Source organism: Belonocnema kinseyi, chromosome 1 (genome assembly GCF_010883055.1).
Source record: "Belonocnema kinseyi isolate 2016_QV_RU_SX_M_011 chromosome 1, B_treatae_v1, whole genome shotgun sequence".
Taxonomy (NCBI): Eukaryota; Metazoa; Arthropoda; class Insecta; order Hymenoptera; family Cynipidae; genus Belonocnema; species Belonocnema kinseyi.
Window position 1 is genome coordinate 34,187,659 of NC_046657.1, and position 17,436 is coordinate 34,205,094.

Below are 17,436 nucleotides of genomic sequence, written 5' to 3' on the forward strand. Positions count from 1 at the left end.
TCACAAGAAGCTACATTTTACTCCCTTTGATAACCAGTTACCTCTCTTAAAAAACCTCTATTCCTATTAGTTACTTCTTACTACTCCAACTACCTAACCTGAAACAAAGGCACATAGCCATTATAAAAAAAGAGTGTTAAATTTAGAAAACCCAATGTAAAATTCGTGTTAGCCATCTAAAATCTGCTCGCGAATATGCAATAAATCATGTAGAATTTGATATCAATGAAAGTTTATTGGAAAACTGTCCTTTATAGCAAAAATTGATGGAAATTACCGATATAAGAAAAGTGTCCACGTGGCTTACAGCTTGCATCTAGAAATCATTGTAGTTCTGAAAGGTTCGGAGCTCTGAAACGCTATTTGCAAATTGAATCGAAGTGATATCTCAAAATTTCATTCGAAAAAAAAATAGACTGGGACACTCGTAGCCTCATATCCTCCAAATTCCTAACCTCACATATCAAAACAGCCTCCCTGTCACATGACGCGCGAGAAGGAACATCAAACTAATAAAGATCGAACTCCTAAACTCACACCCAGAAGAATGGTAAAAGTTAAATTATGTATACGGACACCTAAAACTCGAAAATTCATCTCTGTTCTGCATTAAAACACCTACTGAACCTTCCAGCAAACACGTCCTGTAACTGTTCCAGATAAAAAAGGACCTGTATTCTATAACAGATGTTACAAGATGGTGACAGACCTGTTCTAGAACAAAAAGGTAACAGTACACTGTTCTGTAACAGTTGGTATGGAATTGTTCTAGAACAAACTGATCACAGACGCTGCATAATATTTGTTTCAAGTTTATTTTAGAACTGTGCCGTAACAGTATTATATCGAAGTTCTAGAACAAATTAGGAGAAAAGATTAGTTCGCTAATACTATGGTCGAGCTGGCCCTTTCGAATATCCCTAATGTAGATATCTCGTATGTATAATTTTTGTTAGTCGGGAATGCGTACGCGCTATCCCGGATCAAATTATATCCATGGGGATATCAAAATTTTCGCTTCGCAGGATATTCCGACCGGTTATCCCTGGAATAACCCGGGACATAAATAGGGTCAAATCCAATATACCAGGATATCCTATTGCTCTGTGGGATACATAACACTGTTCCATATTTGATAAATAACAGTTCGAGAACTGTTATAGAATTGTTATAGAACTGTTGTAGAATTGTCTTAGATTTTTTACAATGCAGCGTAGCAACGTTTTAGAATTGTTACAGATCGGTTGTCACAGCATTCTAGATATGTTAAGGATTTGTTATACAACATTTTATTGATTTCTACAATTTTTAAAGAAATGTTACAGATCGGTTGTCACAGCGTTCCAGAACTGTTACAGAATTGTTCTAGCGTATGAGGGAAGACATAGTTACTCGCTTGTTCGTAACCTGTTCTAGAACACGTTCATTTGTGTTCTAGAAAAGTTACAGATCTGTTCTGTAACCATGTTTGATGGGCTTATGCAAAGCAATTTCAAAGGTGCTTGACTTGCGTATAAGATTACATTCTAAACTGCAAAGTTAATCACGAAGCAGATGCTAAAGATTGTCTAAAGAAGTCTCGATCAAACGGCGGCAACTAATTAGTTGACGAAATAAATAACTCAACATTCATTCTTCTTAACGTTGGTTCTCTCACGATGTCAAAGTCCTTTAAATCAAATATCCAATGCTCAGCCAGCGTCCCGGATCTGACCTTAGTTTCACCTCAATTAGCTAACTCATGTTAATAGGGTGTCTCATCTGACTAACATATAAGTGATCACTTTCCTATATGTGTAGACCTCAATCTTCAGCACCGATTAAGCAAGAAGGAAAGCCCAAATTAAACATCAATAACGTTAACGAGTGAGAATTCTGATTTGGATCATTTAATTAGGTATGTCCTCTAGAGACCCTATATTGCCAAACGGGACAAAGTGGGCTGGTAGCAGACATAAATTTAGTTCTCGACCCGTCCATTAGTGGAAGAAAGCCTGTTTTACAGCATTAAACTTAATGAGATCAAAATACCGTTTATAAAAAGTCAGCCTTCCAATGAAAATGAAACAATATATCTATAAGCAGTTACAAATTTTAAAAGAGCCTTCAGAACGGGAAAAACTAAGTTCCCTTCAACTTTGTGAAACAATTAACCCGCTAATGGATTCCAGAAGTATCTGTCGTATTGTCAAAGCTTTTAAGAATTGAAGAAACCCTGACGTCTACACAATTAGTACAGATAACTTAGTCAACCCGGCACACGAATACATTGTTAATCTTTCCCCGTTAAACAACACTCCAACTATTTTTCCTGACATTCCAGTTAGCAATTTTAACCTTGCCCAGGCTGAATTCCTAACGAAACTATCAGTAACCAAACAAAAATAGACATAAAAAACTTGTTGCCATCTTTTAACAATATCTATAGCTCTGGAAACTTTCCACAAATTTGATTTCGATACTTTGTTTATTTATTACCAAAAAAAGGAAATAAAGGATACAGACCTATAGCCCTAGTCTGCACGGAGAAAAACAGATGGTCAAAGTTAGAGGATCAGAATTTAGAGAGCAAGACAGTCTTTCTACATGGTTGAACGGTCCTTCCAAAATTTTTTTGACATGGTTAAAAAAAGACTCTCATTTTATCGCCAGTCTGAATTTCATAAAAACATCAGATTTATTATCAGGGATAACTAAGGTATCCCTTTCGGGATGGTCTGTACGAACATCTTGTCACCTGACCACCATGCAGTTCGCGCCGGGTATCCCTAATTGGAGCCAATTAGCATAACGGATTCGTAGACCGCGTGATGCTATCCGTTAAGAAAATAAAGATATAAATAAAAATAATAAAGATCTGTAACTGTTCTGAAACACAAAAGAACGTGTTCTAGAACAGGTTAGTAACAGGTTACGAACATGCGAGTAACTATGTCATCCCCCAATCGCTAGAATAATTCTGTAAAAGTTGTAGAACATTGTGACAACCGATCTGTGACATTTCTAGAAAAATTCTAGAACTCAATTCCAAACGTTCTATAACAAATCTTTAACAGATCTAGAAAGCTTTGACAACCGATCTGTAATAATTCTAGAACGTTGGTACGCTGCATTGTAAAAAATCTAGGACAATTCTATAACAATTCTATAACAGTCATTTATCAAATACCGGGTTATTCCAGGGATAACCCCTCAGAATATCCTGCGAGGCGGGAATTTTAATATCCCCATGGATATATTTTGTTGCGGGATAGCGCGTACGCATTCCCGACTAACAAAAATTATACATACGAGATATCTACATTAGGGATATTCGAAAGGGCCAGCTCGACCATAGTATTAGCGAACTAATCTTTGTTTCTAATTTGTTCGAGAACACACTTGTATCAGGGTTCTAAAACTTCGATAAAACACTGCATAACGGCGAAATTCTAAGATAAACTTGAAACAAATATTATAGAGCGTCTGTGATCAGTTTGTTCTAGAACAATTCCATAGCAGCTGTTACAGAACGGTGCTCTCACATAGTTCGAGAACAATTCTGTCACAATTTTATCACAGTATTCCAGAACGCTGTTACCTTTTTGTTCTAGAACAGTTCTGTTACCATCTTATAACATCTGTTATAGAACACAAAGAGGGAATTTATCATCACACAACGAAAATTATAGCAAATCTGATACAAACGTATCTCCACTTATACCTAGGTCAACATTATTTTGAAACTCGAAACACTGTATATAGGTGTCCCTCAGGGCTCAGTTTTAGCTCCTATAATGTTCAATTTCCACCTCAGGAAAATTCTAAGCCAAATAATAGAGGCATTCACTCTTTCAAACAATTGTTTAAAATCACAAAACCTATGAATATCCTTAGAGAAAACAAAGTTTGTTATTTTTTCAAGAAGAAAGTTTGACCCAAAGGAAAACTTTATTGAACTTGATTGCACCAAAATCGAATGTTCAACCGATGCTCTGTTCCTGCAACTGAATTACGATAGAAAACCAACCTGGTGAAAGACACATAAATACACTAAAATGAAGAATTTTCTCTAGAACGAACATCATAAAATCGATTTTAGGAGTTAGGGAAGGCGTTCACACTAATATCGCCAAAAAAATTTACATAAGTGTAATTAAACCATTCATAGACTGGGGTTCATAGTGTTATGCAAAAGCAGGGAAAACCCTTCTCTCAACGATTGACTCGCTTCAACATGCTGCACTAAAATTTAACTTAGGAATAATGCAAGGTAGTACATAAAAATAATGAAAAGGTAGTACATAAAAAAGCCTTGACAAAAATTAATTTACATCCTTACCACGCTATTTTTAACTTTCCGACCAAAATCTTAACATTTGGGCCAAATACCGATCTCGATCTCGGTAAAGAATTAAGAAAGTCTACCAACCCAGGTCAACAACGACTTGTCACCACCAACTTTAGAAGATTTCAAACATCGTATTAAATTAATTTATAACATCCTCGTCTATAATTAGGTACTTCCGAAATATTTGACTCGATTTTTGAAATAAACGACTGGATAATTCCGACGCAGTAAAATGTTCAAAATAGAAGATTCTCGAAATGATAAAAATCTATATTTGGATAAATCCCGAAACAGACAATTTTCGAATAGTTCATAATATTATCGAATTTTTTAATTCCCGAAGAACAAAATTTCTGACAGAAAACCGAATTATAAAATTCGCAAATTTAAACAATTTAAAAAATTGTTCTTTGATAAATATTATTTATTTATTAAAAATACAATAATAAAATATTGCTTAAAATTTTTTTTCATTGTTCAAACTTTTTCAAATTATTACTTAAATTAAGAAAAAGCAATAATGAAAAAAAAATATATTTCTGGATAACAAAATTTGTTTGAAAATATGCAAAGCATTTATTTTTTATACAATTTTTATAGAATCAAAGCTATTTTTAGTTAAAAAAATAATTTTTAAGAGCTTCAAACATTTTAAAAAATCCTCAATAACAATATTTCATTATTGTATTTTTATAAATAAATAATATTTATGTAAAAAAGAAACAATTTTTTAATTATTTAAATTCGGGAATTTTCTAATTCGCATATTTTATAATTCAGCAATTTTTTGTTGCAAATTTTATTATTGGAGAATTTCCCAATTCTGGATTTTCATATTTTGGAAATTTTATTTTATTTTCAGTCATCCCTTTTTGATGATTTTTTTTATTTTTTAAAGTATATTTTTAAAGTTATTGTTTAAATTTAAAAAAAAATTATTAAGAAATATTTAGCAATGTATTGAAACACTTTAACAATAAGATTTTTATTACAAGAACAATAATTTATAACAAAAATAATACGCACATTTAAAAACAAACTTGAATTAAGAAATTCTATATTTCAATCATTGTTACTTGAAATTTAAACTATAATTTTAAAATATACATTGAACATCGTCAAAAAATTTCTTTTTTAAAAAATATTTAATTATTCTATTTTTGATAAATAAATAATGTTGAATAAAACAAATAATTTCTTAAATTGTTAAAAATCGTGAATTTTTTAGTTTCGTGAATAATTACAGTGGCCAATATTTTATAATTCGGGAATTCCCTGTCGGGAATTTTATTAGTCGAAAATTTTCAGTCATCCCATTTTTATAATTAAAGGAATTTTTGGGATGACTGAAAATCTTGAAAAATGAAATTCCTGGAGCTGTAAAATTCCAAAATTGTAAAATTCCCGAATAATAAGATTTTGGACAGAAAATTGCCGAATTATAAAATATCGGAACTAGAAAATTCCCGAATTTAAACAATTGAAAAACTGTTGTTCATTAAATATTATTTATTTAAAATAAAATATTTTATAGAAGAAGAACCTTGTTTTACTGTTTATTTTTTTAAATTAATTGTTTGAATTTAAAATAATTTTAATTGAACAAAATGTTTAATAAAAAGTGTTTGCATTTTTTAAAATTTACAACAGATTTGTTGAAAAATTGACTGGTAATTTAAAAAGATTAAAAGAGAAACTTCGAGATAAATTAGTGCTTAATTGAATCCTCCAAAGTTTGTTTGGAAAATGTTATTAGGTTTGGAGAGACTTTAAAGAAAAATTTATTTTTCGTTCAAGGAGCACATATTTTGTATTTTGTTTAATACTATTTTTATACAATTATTGTAATTTTAAATTCAAACAATAGTTTAAAAAATTTTAAACATACAAAATTTCTTCGATCAAAACATTTCATTATTAAATTTTTAATAAATAATTAATATTTAATTTTTAAATGCACAATTTTTTTATTCTTTAAACTCGGGAACTTTTCAATTCGGTAATATCATAAACTGTTTGGAAATTTGTTATTCATGAATTTTCCAATTCGGGATTTTTATTTAAAAATTCCGATTTGGAAAATTCCCACATAATACAAGTTCCTGAAGTTTATGATATTACGGAATTTTAAATTTCCCGCAAAATAAAATTCTCGAAAGAAAATTGCCGAATTAGGAAATATCCAAACAGGAAAATTTCCGAATAATAAAATTCCCGAATTTGAACAATTACAATTTTTTTGTTATATATACATATATTATTTATTCATTAAATATACAATAGTCAAATTTTTTTAAATTTGAATGTTTAAAGTTCTTAAAATTATTATTTAAATTTCAAATAACAATAATTAAAAGAAAATATTTCTGAATGAAAATTCTTTTCAATTATATTTATTTTAAATTCAAACAACAATTTTAGAAACTTTAAAATTAAAAATAATTGTGCTCATCAAAACATTTGATTATTGTATTTTTAATAAGCAAATAAAACTTATTTTAAAAATTTTAATTGTTTCAAATCGGAAATTTACTAGTTCGCATATTTTATTCAGTAATATTATAAACCATCAAGTATTTTATTATTCGGGAATTTAATATTTTGAGAATTTTATTATTTGAAAATTTTTAAATTCAGTATTTTATAAACTGCTAAGCGTTTTATTGTCAGGGAATTTTATTATTAAATAATTTAAATAATTTTATTATCCCGAATTTAAATAATTTATAAAATAGTGTTTTCTTAAAATAAATATTATTTATTTATTAAAACTACAATAAAATATTTTTACCAAAAAAAATAATTGTTTGAATTGAAAATAAAAATAACTTAGAAGAATGTTCTATTTGCAATATGTTCTTTAAAAAAATGAAAATAAGTTTTTGTTCACCCCTGATTTTTGTTATCTTACCAATAAAATATAATCCCCGTGGGATTTATTATCTCCCCATCGTAAAAGATTAGCGAATAATATATCGTAAAATTATTCGGAATGCAAATAAAAGTCGATAATGAAAGTGAGCCTGGGGTTCCAGAATGGATTGGTCCGCTTCTACCCCTCTCTGGGAAAATCGTATAGGTGAGGGCAGGATGCTGTAGGCGAAATTATACAGAGTCAAACTGAGCTTCACTCTCGCCAGTAGTCAATCGAACCTCACGGGAATAAGTTTTATTAAATTTAAAGACAAAAATTTTTTAATTCTTCAAATTTCATTTCGAGTTTCCACTATGAAGGACCATGAGCCTCCCCCTAGTCAGAAAAAGCCAGCTAAATTGAGGAACCTTATTTACAAAACTGAGGCTTTTGATTCCCTTTATTCGAGAGGTGCCGAGGTAAGTCATTTTTTTATTTAAATTCATTTTTTTTATCATTTTAGTCATTTTAGTTTTTATCTTTTTTCAATTTCCAGGGCAAGATTAATTTTTTTATTTGGCTCTTATATAACTAAAGCCTTATCAGCTATAAATTAAAAATATTCTTCAATTATCATTTAATTATTATACAATAAAAAAATTTAGCAACTAAAAACATGTCTTTTTTAAATATGATTTATTTATCAAAAATACAATAATCAAATATTTTGAGCAAAATTTTTTAGAAATTTTAGATTATATTTTTTTATAATTTTTTGGTTGAAATTAATTTTTTATGAAGAATTTATATAATTGGAACTTGTAAATTATCAATTGGAAATATTCTCTTATTATCATATATTTATTATACATTTATCGAATTGAAACATGTGAAAAAATGTTTTGTTTTTATAAATGTTTTTGATTTTTTTTTAAATATTTGTTTACTGTATTCTGTAGTGGGTGTCTTTTTTCATTATTTTGCAAATTTTAGATTCTATTTTTAAAAATAATTTTTTGGGTGAAAATAGTTATTTTTTTAAAGAAATTGTATAACTCAGATTTATAAATTATCAATTGGAAATATTCTTTTTATATAATTTATTTATTATACTTTTCTCGAATTTAAATAAGTGAAAAAATGTTTTTGTTTTTTTAATAAATATGTATGCTTTATTTATTAAAAATACAATTATGAAATATTTGTAGCAAAGAAAGTCTTTTTATTGTTTTTTTTAAATGTTTATAAATTTCAGTCTGTATTAAGTCATTTTTCAATTGGGAAATTATATAACGCAGACTCATGAACTACCAATTAAAAATATTCTTCTATTCTAATGTATTTATTATACAATACAAAAATTTAAACAAGCAAAAAAATATATTTTTTGAATGTGATTTATTTATTAAAAATACAATAATGAAATATTTTTAGTAAAGAATTTTTTAAATGTTTAATTCTTTTGACTTAAAAAAAATCAGTCATTTTATTCTGTAGTAAGTCACTTGTATTTCAAATTATTTTGGTGTAATTTTGAAAAATGTAATTTGTATTTTTACTGATTTTCACGGTGAAATTAATTTTTTGTATTGCGAAATTATTCAACGGAGACTTATAAATTATAAATTGAAAATATTCTTCCATTGCAATTTACTGATTGCACAAATTAATAATTTAATCAAATTGAAACATTATTTTTCTATAAATATAATTTATTTATTATAAATACAATGATGCAATATTTTAAACAAAGCAATTTCTGTTTAATATTTCATTTTTAAAATGTTTTTCTGATCATATAATTACTCTTTTCTGAATTAAGTCATTTTTTAATAAAAATGATTTATTTCATTATTTTGCAAATGTTAGATTGTTTTTTCTTAACTTTTTATGGTGTTATTATTTTTTTAATGAGAAATTATACAATTGTTTCTTATAAATTGTAAATTATAAATATTCCTTATTATAGTTTATTACATAATTAAAAAATGTAAGCAAGTGAAAAAATTGTGTTTTTTTTTATAAATAAGATTTATTTATTAAAAATACAATAATTAGATATTCTGAGCAAAGAAATTTCTTTTTAATGTTTAATTTTTTTCTGAATATTTATTTACTGTTTTCTGAATTAGGTCATTTTTTAATCATAATTAATTTTTTCGTAATTTTGTAAATTTTCGATTGTATTTTTTTAAACTTCTTGTGGTGAAATTAATTATTTATTTTTGGTAAATTATACATCTGAGACTTATAAATTATTAAATATAAAAATTATTTTATTATAATTTGTTTATCATACAATTTAAAAATGTACACAAGTAAAAAAGGTTTTCTTTCTAAATATGCATTATTTATTAAAAATATAATAATAAAATATTTTAGCAAAGTAACATTTTTAATTTTTACTATTTTATTTTTTGAAAATTCGATTATTGTATTCTATAGTGAGTCATTTTTTAATTGAAATTAATTTTTTCATTATTTTACAAATCTTAGTTTGTATTAAAAAAATGAGGCTGGAAATAATAGTTATTCTTTTTTATTTGGAAATTATATACCTAATACTTAGAAATATAAATTTAAGATATTCTTTTATTATAATTTATTTATTATAAAATTTCCGAACTTAATGACTTAATATTTTCGTTAATATAATTTCTTTATCAAAACTACGTATATGTATGTTTAATTTTTTGTGAATATTTAATTATTGTATTCTCAATAACTAAATTGTATTTACATAAACCATTTTTATTTTTGTATAATTTCAAGAATTTGCTATTTTTGGGATTTTTTTATTATATTATATTGGGAATTTTTTACAACTTAATAATAATGAAAAATCTTAAAAACAAAGATTAATTATTTATGTATTTTTAAAGGTGTTTTTGATTTTGAAATGTTGAATTTAAAATTAAAACCTTTTTTTAATAATACGAAAATGATAATTTATGGTTTGGCCCGAAAATGAAACAACCTTCAAATGATTGAATGACAAAAATGGTCTTAAATTTCCTTAAAATCAAATAAAATTTTCCAAACATTAAGAACGAAACTGAGGCTTCTCATTTCCTTCACTTGAAAGGTAATTACAATTAATGTTTCCATAATTTAGCAAATTTTATTCTTATACTTTTAAAAAATTTGTAAGGTGAAATTATTATTTATTATTTGGGGAGGGGGGAATTAATTATATTAGAAAACCAAAATTATTTCGAAAGATATGTAGAAATTTTGAATAGATTCAAAAATAATTTAAATCTTAAAAAGGTTTCAAAAAATTAAAAACTGATTTGTATCTTTAAAGATTTCGTAAAAAATAAGGTTTTTAAGAATTAATTTTTTAATGAATCAAAAATTTTAAAAAGATTTTGAATTTAGTTTAAAAATTTTTTAAATCTAAATTTGGTTTTAAGTTTTTTGAAATCTTTTCCAATTTTTTATTATTTTTGAAATTTTTTTAAAAGTTTCTAATATCTTTTTAAATAATTCACATTTTTACTAAAAATTAGAAAAAAATGGTCTTAACTTCTTACAGATTCTTTCTTCACAATTTTTGAAATCTTTTAAAATAAATTCTTACATTCTTTTTTTTTTAATTTTGAAAATATTATTTAAAATGTTTTAAAGTCTTTTTCAATTCTCTCTTAAAATTTAATTTTAAATTTTCCAAACTAAAAATGTGTTGCTTTAAAACCTTCTACATTCTTTTCTGCCATTTTAGGAAATCATTTAAAATATTTTGAAATCTTTTTAATTTTATCTAACTGCTTGAACGTCTAAATAGCTTTTAAAATAATTTAAATTATTTTCCAATATTAATAAATGATTCAACATAAATATTTAAAAAAAAATAATTTAAGGAAATAAATTAAATTTTTTATAAAATATTATAACTATTTTACAAAATTTATTAATTTTTAATATGAAAAATTCTAATATCCATTTTATTTCTTCAAACTTTATATAAGGAAAACTATTTTATTATTTAACTAATTTTACTATTTTTTCAATTTCGTTATCTAATCTTTTTTCGTTTTACACACCTAGAAATAAAGAAGCAAGATTAGATTAGAATTAAATAAATCTTTATTTAAAATGAAATTTGCCTCCTTAAAAATTAACTACCAGATAAGAGAATGTAACAATGATATCAAACAATAGTAGATTTCCTCTACTATCTTTATCTTTACTTTTAGCTTAAACTAAAAATATAAAATTGTACTTCAAAGACCCTGAGATCTTTTTTTTTTGTTTTGTTGATAAGTCACGTTCAAGTTAGTTATCTTATTTTTTTGCAGAAAACGCAATGCAACAATCGTGTTTGTATGGGAAGTATTATGACACTTCCATTTCATGGAACCGAACCTCGAAGCAAGGAAGACATTTTGGTCCAAGCAAAAGATTTTCTGGAACAATATTTTTCCTCAATCAGAAGGTAATTTTTATTTCTAGTAATCATAAATTTTAATTTAATTAAAAAAATTAATTTAAAGGCCATGTATCACATGCAGATTCCTAGTTTACCAACATATTTTTAAAAACTAAAATCCACAGGAAATTGGATATCGACTCAAAAATTTGGGAATTGAACAAAAATTAATCGAAAATCTATTTTAAAAAATAGTTAAAGGGCATTTGCCAATTACGCGATTTCTACTTTACCGACATTTTTTACCATAACACTTAGCAATTACCCATGAGATGAGGTAACTATTTTACAATTTGGGAAACGAAATCAAAAACACTGAGGAACGTTTGTATGGCTTTAAATTTCTAGAAATACAAAAAAATCAAAAAATAAATTTATTTGTAATTCCAAAAATCGTGATTTCAGTAAAGTAGGAATCGGGTAAGTATTACATGGCCTTAATGATCTTAATGGTAAAAATTACGTATCACGCGAAATATTTCTTGGATGAATCATTTTCTGCATTCAGAAGGTAATTTCCATTTCTAATAATTATAAATTTGAAAAAAATTAAGAAAAATTCTATTTTAAGGCCATGTATCATATGAAAATTCCTACTTTACCCACCTATTTTTTAAACTCATGTCCACGCCAAAGTAGATACCGACTCAAAAATTTGGAAGTCAAACTAAAATTAATTAGAAGTATATTAAAAAAAAATAGTTCAAGGGCTTGTCACATTTGCCCGATTCCTACCTTACTAACATTTTTTTACCATTCCAACTACATACGAAATGAGATATTGAGTTCGAAAATTTGGAAATTAAATTTAAAAAACTATGGAACGTTTTATGGTTATAAATTTTATGGAAATAAAAAAAAATTCAAACATAATTTTTTTGCAATTAAAGAAATTATGATCGTACAAAGTTTGCTTGGTGTTTTTTACTTAACGTCTTACATTTTTAAACGCGATATTTGAATTCATGTGAACCGAAGTTGTTGTTAAAAAATGTGTTTTAAGGCCATGTCTTAGATGCAAATTCCTACATTACCGACTTTTTTCCTACAAACTCAAGTTCACACGAAATCAAATATCAAGTTCAAGATCGTAGAGATTTAATAAAAGGTCCTAAATGTTCTATTATTTCTACAAAAAAATAGATTAAAGCCATGTAATAATTACTTAGTTTTTTTAGCAACTCAAGGCTTCAAAATACTTCAAAAATTGAATTTTTTGTGTATATCCAAAAACTTAAAAAAAAGATTCAAGATTTTTAATTTTTCAATTTGCATAAACTCCTCAGTGCCTTTAAAATAATTTTCTGAACTTTTAAATTGAAGTATCAATTCATGTGGTTGTTGCGAAAAAAATGTCGGTAAAGTAGAAATCTTGTAACTATTACATGGCCTTATGAAACTTATCAGATACCTACATTATCGACATTTTCGACAAAAGGGACAAAGGACCGTTTATATACTAATAAATTTTTACAATTAAAACACAAATTTGGAATTTTATTTTTAATAAAAATGTATGTCGACGCCTAAGATTTTATTATCAAATAAAAAATTTGGGAGATTCAATACGACGTCCAAAATGTTTGATCATTCCAAAAAAATCGATTAAAGGAATTTACATTTATCCGATTTCTACTTTACCGGCCGGCTAGACCTCCTTTAGAGTGAGTCCGTACAAAAAAATGTTTGTAATTTTTTTGTACGAACTCTTGTTCATGGATCAGTTAGAAATTCCTACATTAACTAAATTTGTTGGGATTTGCAACTGCTACATGGTCCTAATGTTTTTCAGAGTGAACAGTGAAGCACATAAATCTCGATGGGATAGTGTTCAGAAGGAAGTGATGGCCCATGGCACTTACCAATTGACAGAAACAGAATTAGTTTTTGGGGCGAAATTAGCTTGGAGAAATGCCGCCAGATGCATTGGTCGAATTCAATGGTCAAAATTACAAGTTAGTAAGCTTAAAAATATTTGTAATTTTTATTCATTGAAAAAAAAAAAAAATTTTCAGCTCATGTAATACTTATCCGATTCCTACCTTACCGACATTTTTTTGGCGACAACTTACGTCCACACGAATTGCGATATCAAGTTGAAAATTTGGGAAATTATTTGAAAGGCACGAAGGAACGTTTTGTGTGGCCTTTTAAATAATTTCCCAAATTTTTAATTTGACATCACAATTCGCGTAAAAAAATATTGTTAAGGTAGGAATCGGGTAATTATTACATAACCTCAATGCAAATTTTTTTCCAAGGTTTTCGACTGTCGATATGTGACAACAACTAGTGGAATGTTTGAGGCAATTTGCAATCACATTAAATACAGCACAAATAAAGGAAACATAAGGTGAGGTCAAAAGTTAAAAAATAATTTTCAAATCTTTTTTTTAAGGTTTACTAATAAAGTCGTAATACACCTACTACTATTTCTATTCCTACATTACCGACATTTTTTTCTTAAGAGCAATATCGAGATGAAAATTTGGGGAAATAAATAAAAGACAACAAGAAATATTTATTTAATTAAATTACCCAAATTTCAAAGTCGATTTCATTATGAAAAAATGTCGGTAAGGAAGGGATCTTGTAGTGATTCACGACGATAGAAAAATTATTTATGCAATTTTTTTTATAATAGATCAGCAATAACGATTTTTCCACAACGAACTGATGGAAAACACGATTTTCGAGTTTGGAATCTACAGTTAATCAGTTATGCTGCTTATAAAAATGAAGACGGAACCATTATTGGTGATCCAGTCAATTTAGAATTTACTGAAGTAAGATTTGAATTTAATCAATTAAGTCTGATGAAATCCATTAACTAATTTTATTTTATCTATTAAGCCCATGTATTAATGAGCAAATTCCTACCTTACCGACATTTTTGTTGGTACAAATCCTGTGCGCACAAATTGGGATATCAAATCGAAAATTTGAAAAATTAATTAAAGGGCACTGAGAACCGTTTCTATGATCCTGAATTTATGGAAATACAAAAAAAAACTATCTCAAAATTTTACGAAATTGAATTTTGTTGCAGTTTTAGAAATTTAGGAACGTAAAAACATTCTTCATTATCTTTCAATTAATTTCCCAAATTTTCAACTCGATATTGTTATTGCGAAAAAATCTCGGTAAGGTAGGAATCGAGTAACTATCACATGGCCTTTAAGTTCTTATTTTGAAAATAATATTGTTTATTAATTATGTTTTACTCCAATTTTTGATCAGCTGTGTAGCAAATTGGGATGGAAAGGTCCTCGAACAAAGTTTGACGTTTTGCCTTTGGTTTTATCAGCCAATGGACACGATCCTGAATGGTTTGATATTCCAGCTGAATTAATTCTTGAAGTTCCCCTCGTTCATCCAACGTAAGTGATAAAAGCAATGAAAAATATATTTACCTTTAAAAAATCTATAAAAGTTTATAAATACTGAAATTAAGTGATAAAACATTAGTTTTAAAATTGAAAATGAATTTCAGCTGTAAGTTTTTGGATCAAGGGCATGTATCAGGTGTAAATGCCTACATTACCGACATTTTTAAACTCGTGTATAAAAAATGTCGGTAATTTAGGTATTTGCTTTTTGTACATGTCCTTAGAAGAAATTCAACTTATTATTCATTTCAATTAATTAAATTTAAATATATAAATTAAAACAGTTTTATTAATTTTATTAATTAAATTAAACTTGAAAAGAGAAATTTCTAATAAAAAAGTTTACTAACAAAATAGACGAATTTTCTGTTCGAAAGGAAAAAATTTCAAGAAAACATTTGAATTTCCCAGCAAAAAAGATACATTTTTAAACAAAATATTTACATTTTCAATAAAATTATTAAATTTTCAACCAAAGATGGAAGTTTTTTAATAACAGCAAAATTAATATTTATCAAACAAAAAAAAAGAATTTTTGATCGAACAGATGAATTTTCACACCAAAATTATGAATCCTCAACAACATCAAAAAGAAAGAAACCAATTTTTAAGAACAGAGTTTAACATTTAACTAAATAGTCCAATTTTCTAACTATATTGAAACAAAAACGGAATAGCTTTTTATTTAAAAAAATTTTCAAAAAAAAAAAAAAACAAACGATTTTCCACAGAATAGATCAGTCGTCAAATAAAATGATAAAAATTCAACAAACAAAAAAGAAATTAAAAATATAGCTTAACTCTTAACATAATAGTTGAGTTTTCTAATACAAAAAATATACGTTTTCAAGAAAAATGGAAGTTTTTTTAATAACAAAAAAATTAATAGTTAACAACCAAAAAAACGAATTGTCTACCGAAAAGATGAATTTAAAAAAATTATGAATCTTAACAAAAAGAAAGGAATTTTTAACAATAGAGTTTAACTTTTAACTAAATAGTTCAATATAAAAAGTTATATTTTCACCGAAAATGTAACATTATTTTATTAAAAAAAAAGAATTTTCCACCGAACAGAGGAATTGTCAAATAAAATTGTCAATCTTAAAAAAACAGAAAAAAAAAAATTTTAACAATAGAGTTTAACTTTTAACTAGAGTTGAATTTTCTATTAAAAAAAAATACACTTTCAACCAAAAATGAAAGTGTCATTATTTGAAAAATAATAATAACAAAAAAAAGAATTATCCACTGAACCGATGATTTGTCAAATAAAATGATCATTTTTGACCAAAGAAAATGAAATTAAAAAAATGTTGACTGTAGATCTTAACATTCAACTAAATATTTGAATTTTCTGATAGAAAATATATATTTTAGACCAAAAATGGTCACGTTTTTTAAAAATAAAATAATAATAATAACTAACTTTCCATCGAACAGATTAATTGTCAAATATAATTATGAACCTTCAACAAACAAAACAGAAAACAACATTTTTTAACAATATACTTCACCTATTAACTAAAGAATTAATTTTTTTTATAAAAAGGATACAATTTCAATCACAAATGAAAAAGGTTTTAGAATTTGAAAAATAATAATTAAAAGGAAATAATTATCGACCGGGCAGATGAATTTCCACATAAAATGTATGTATGTATGTATTTAATCTCTCCCTTTTACGGGTTTGAGGGCCTCCGCTCCCTGTACATATATTTACAATTCCATCCTTAGTCTAACTTAACTACTACTTATATTCTACTCTTTCGCATTACGTAGGATAAACAATAGTAACAGTAGTGATATTAATTCCTAAAATGAGCGAGCTTCCAGGGCTTCCGTTTCCTCTTACCATAAAAAAATGCAGTTTCCACGATATTGAAAACAATTTTCGTTTTTTAGTGTCCCTTTTCAGGATCACCCGTTTGGCTCTGCCCTACTCCCTTGCTTTCCCTTACTTCATCCAATTTCTTCATCCACATCACCCCCTGTCCACTACCATCCAAGATCCATCTTACACACTCATCCACACTCAACTGTCCCTCTTCCTCTCCTGTACATCTATCTAATACATGTGCCCATGACTCCATTTCGTTTCCACATACTCTGCATAAATTCTCCTCTACATTCATCCAATGTCTGCATGCTCTCACTCCTTCTCCCATTCTGAACCGTACAACTCTACTCCATTTTTCTTGCTTTTTTATTTTTTGCAGATATTCTAGTTTCGTCAACCCTTTAACCATCATATACCATCTATTGTACCTCGAATCTATAATCTTTGTCCATCTCTCTTCTCCTTGTTTAACCAATATCTCTAACTCTTTGTCCTGCCACTCCATAACCCCTTCTCGAATATTACACACCCTTCTCATTTTTCTCCTTTCTTCCTCCCATTTTGAATTTCCCACATTACCTCTCGCTTCAT

General features: G+C 26.8%; 1 protein-coding gene and 1 pseudogene across 1 annotated transcript in view; one reads left to right on the plus strand and one right to left on the minus strand.

Moving 5' to 3' along the window:
- Positions 1 to 3,245: 3,245 nt before the first annotated feature.
- On the minus strand, positions 3,246 to 3,398 carry LOC117181714 (annotated as a pseudogene).
- A 4,039-nt stretch (positions 3,399 to 7,437) lies between these two features.
- The window catches only part of LOC117170336 (nitric oxide synthase, salivary gland), a 49,739-nt gene continuing 39,740 nt past the window's right edge, over positions 7,438 to 17,436 (plus strand). The window contains exons 1-6 of the mRNA XM_033357101.1: positions 7,438 to 7,663; positions 11,486 to 11,622; positions 13,409 to 13,571; positions 13,878 to 13,969; positions 14,261 to 14,402; positions 14,857 to 14,996. Of these exons, the coding sequence (XP_033212992.1) occupies positions 7,559 to 7,663; positions 11,486 to 11,622; positions 13,409 to 13,571; positions 13,878 to 13,969; positions 14,261 to 14,402; positions 14,857 to 14,996 (779 nt within the window). The 5' untranslated portion in view covers positions 7,438 to 7,558. The remainder of the gene's footprint in view (positions 7,664 to 11,485; positions 11,623 to 13,408; positions 13,572 to 13,877; positions 13,970 to 14,260; positions 14,403 to 14,856; positions 14,997 to 17,436) is intronic.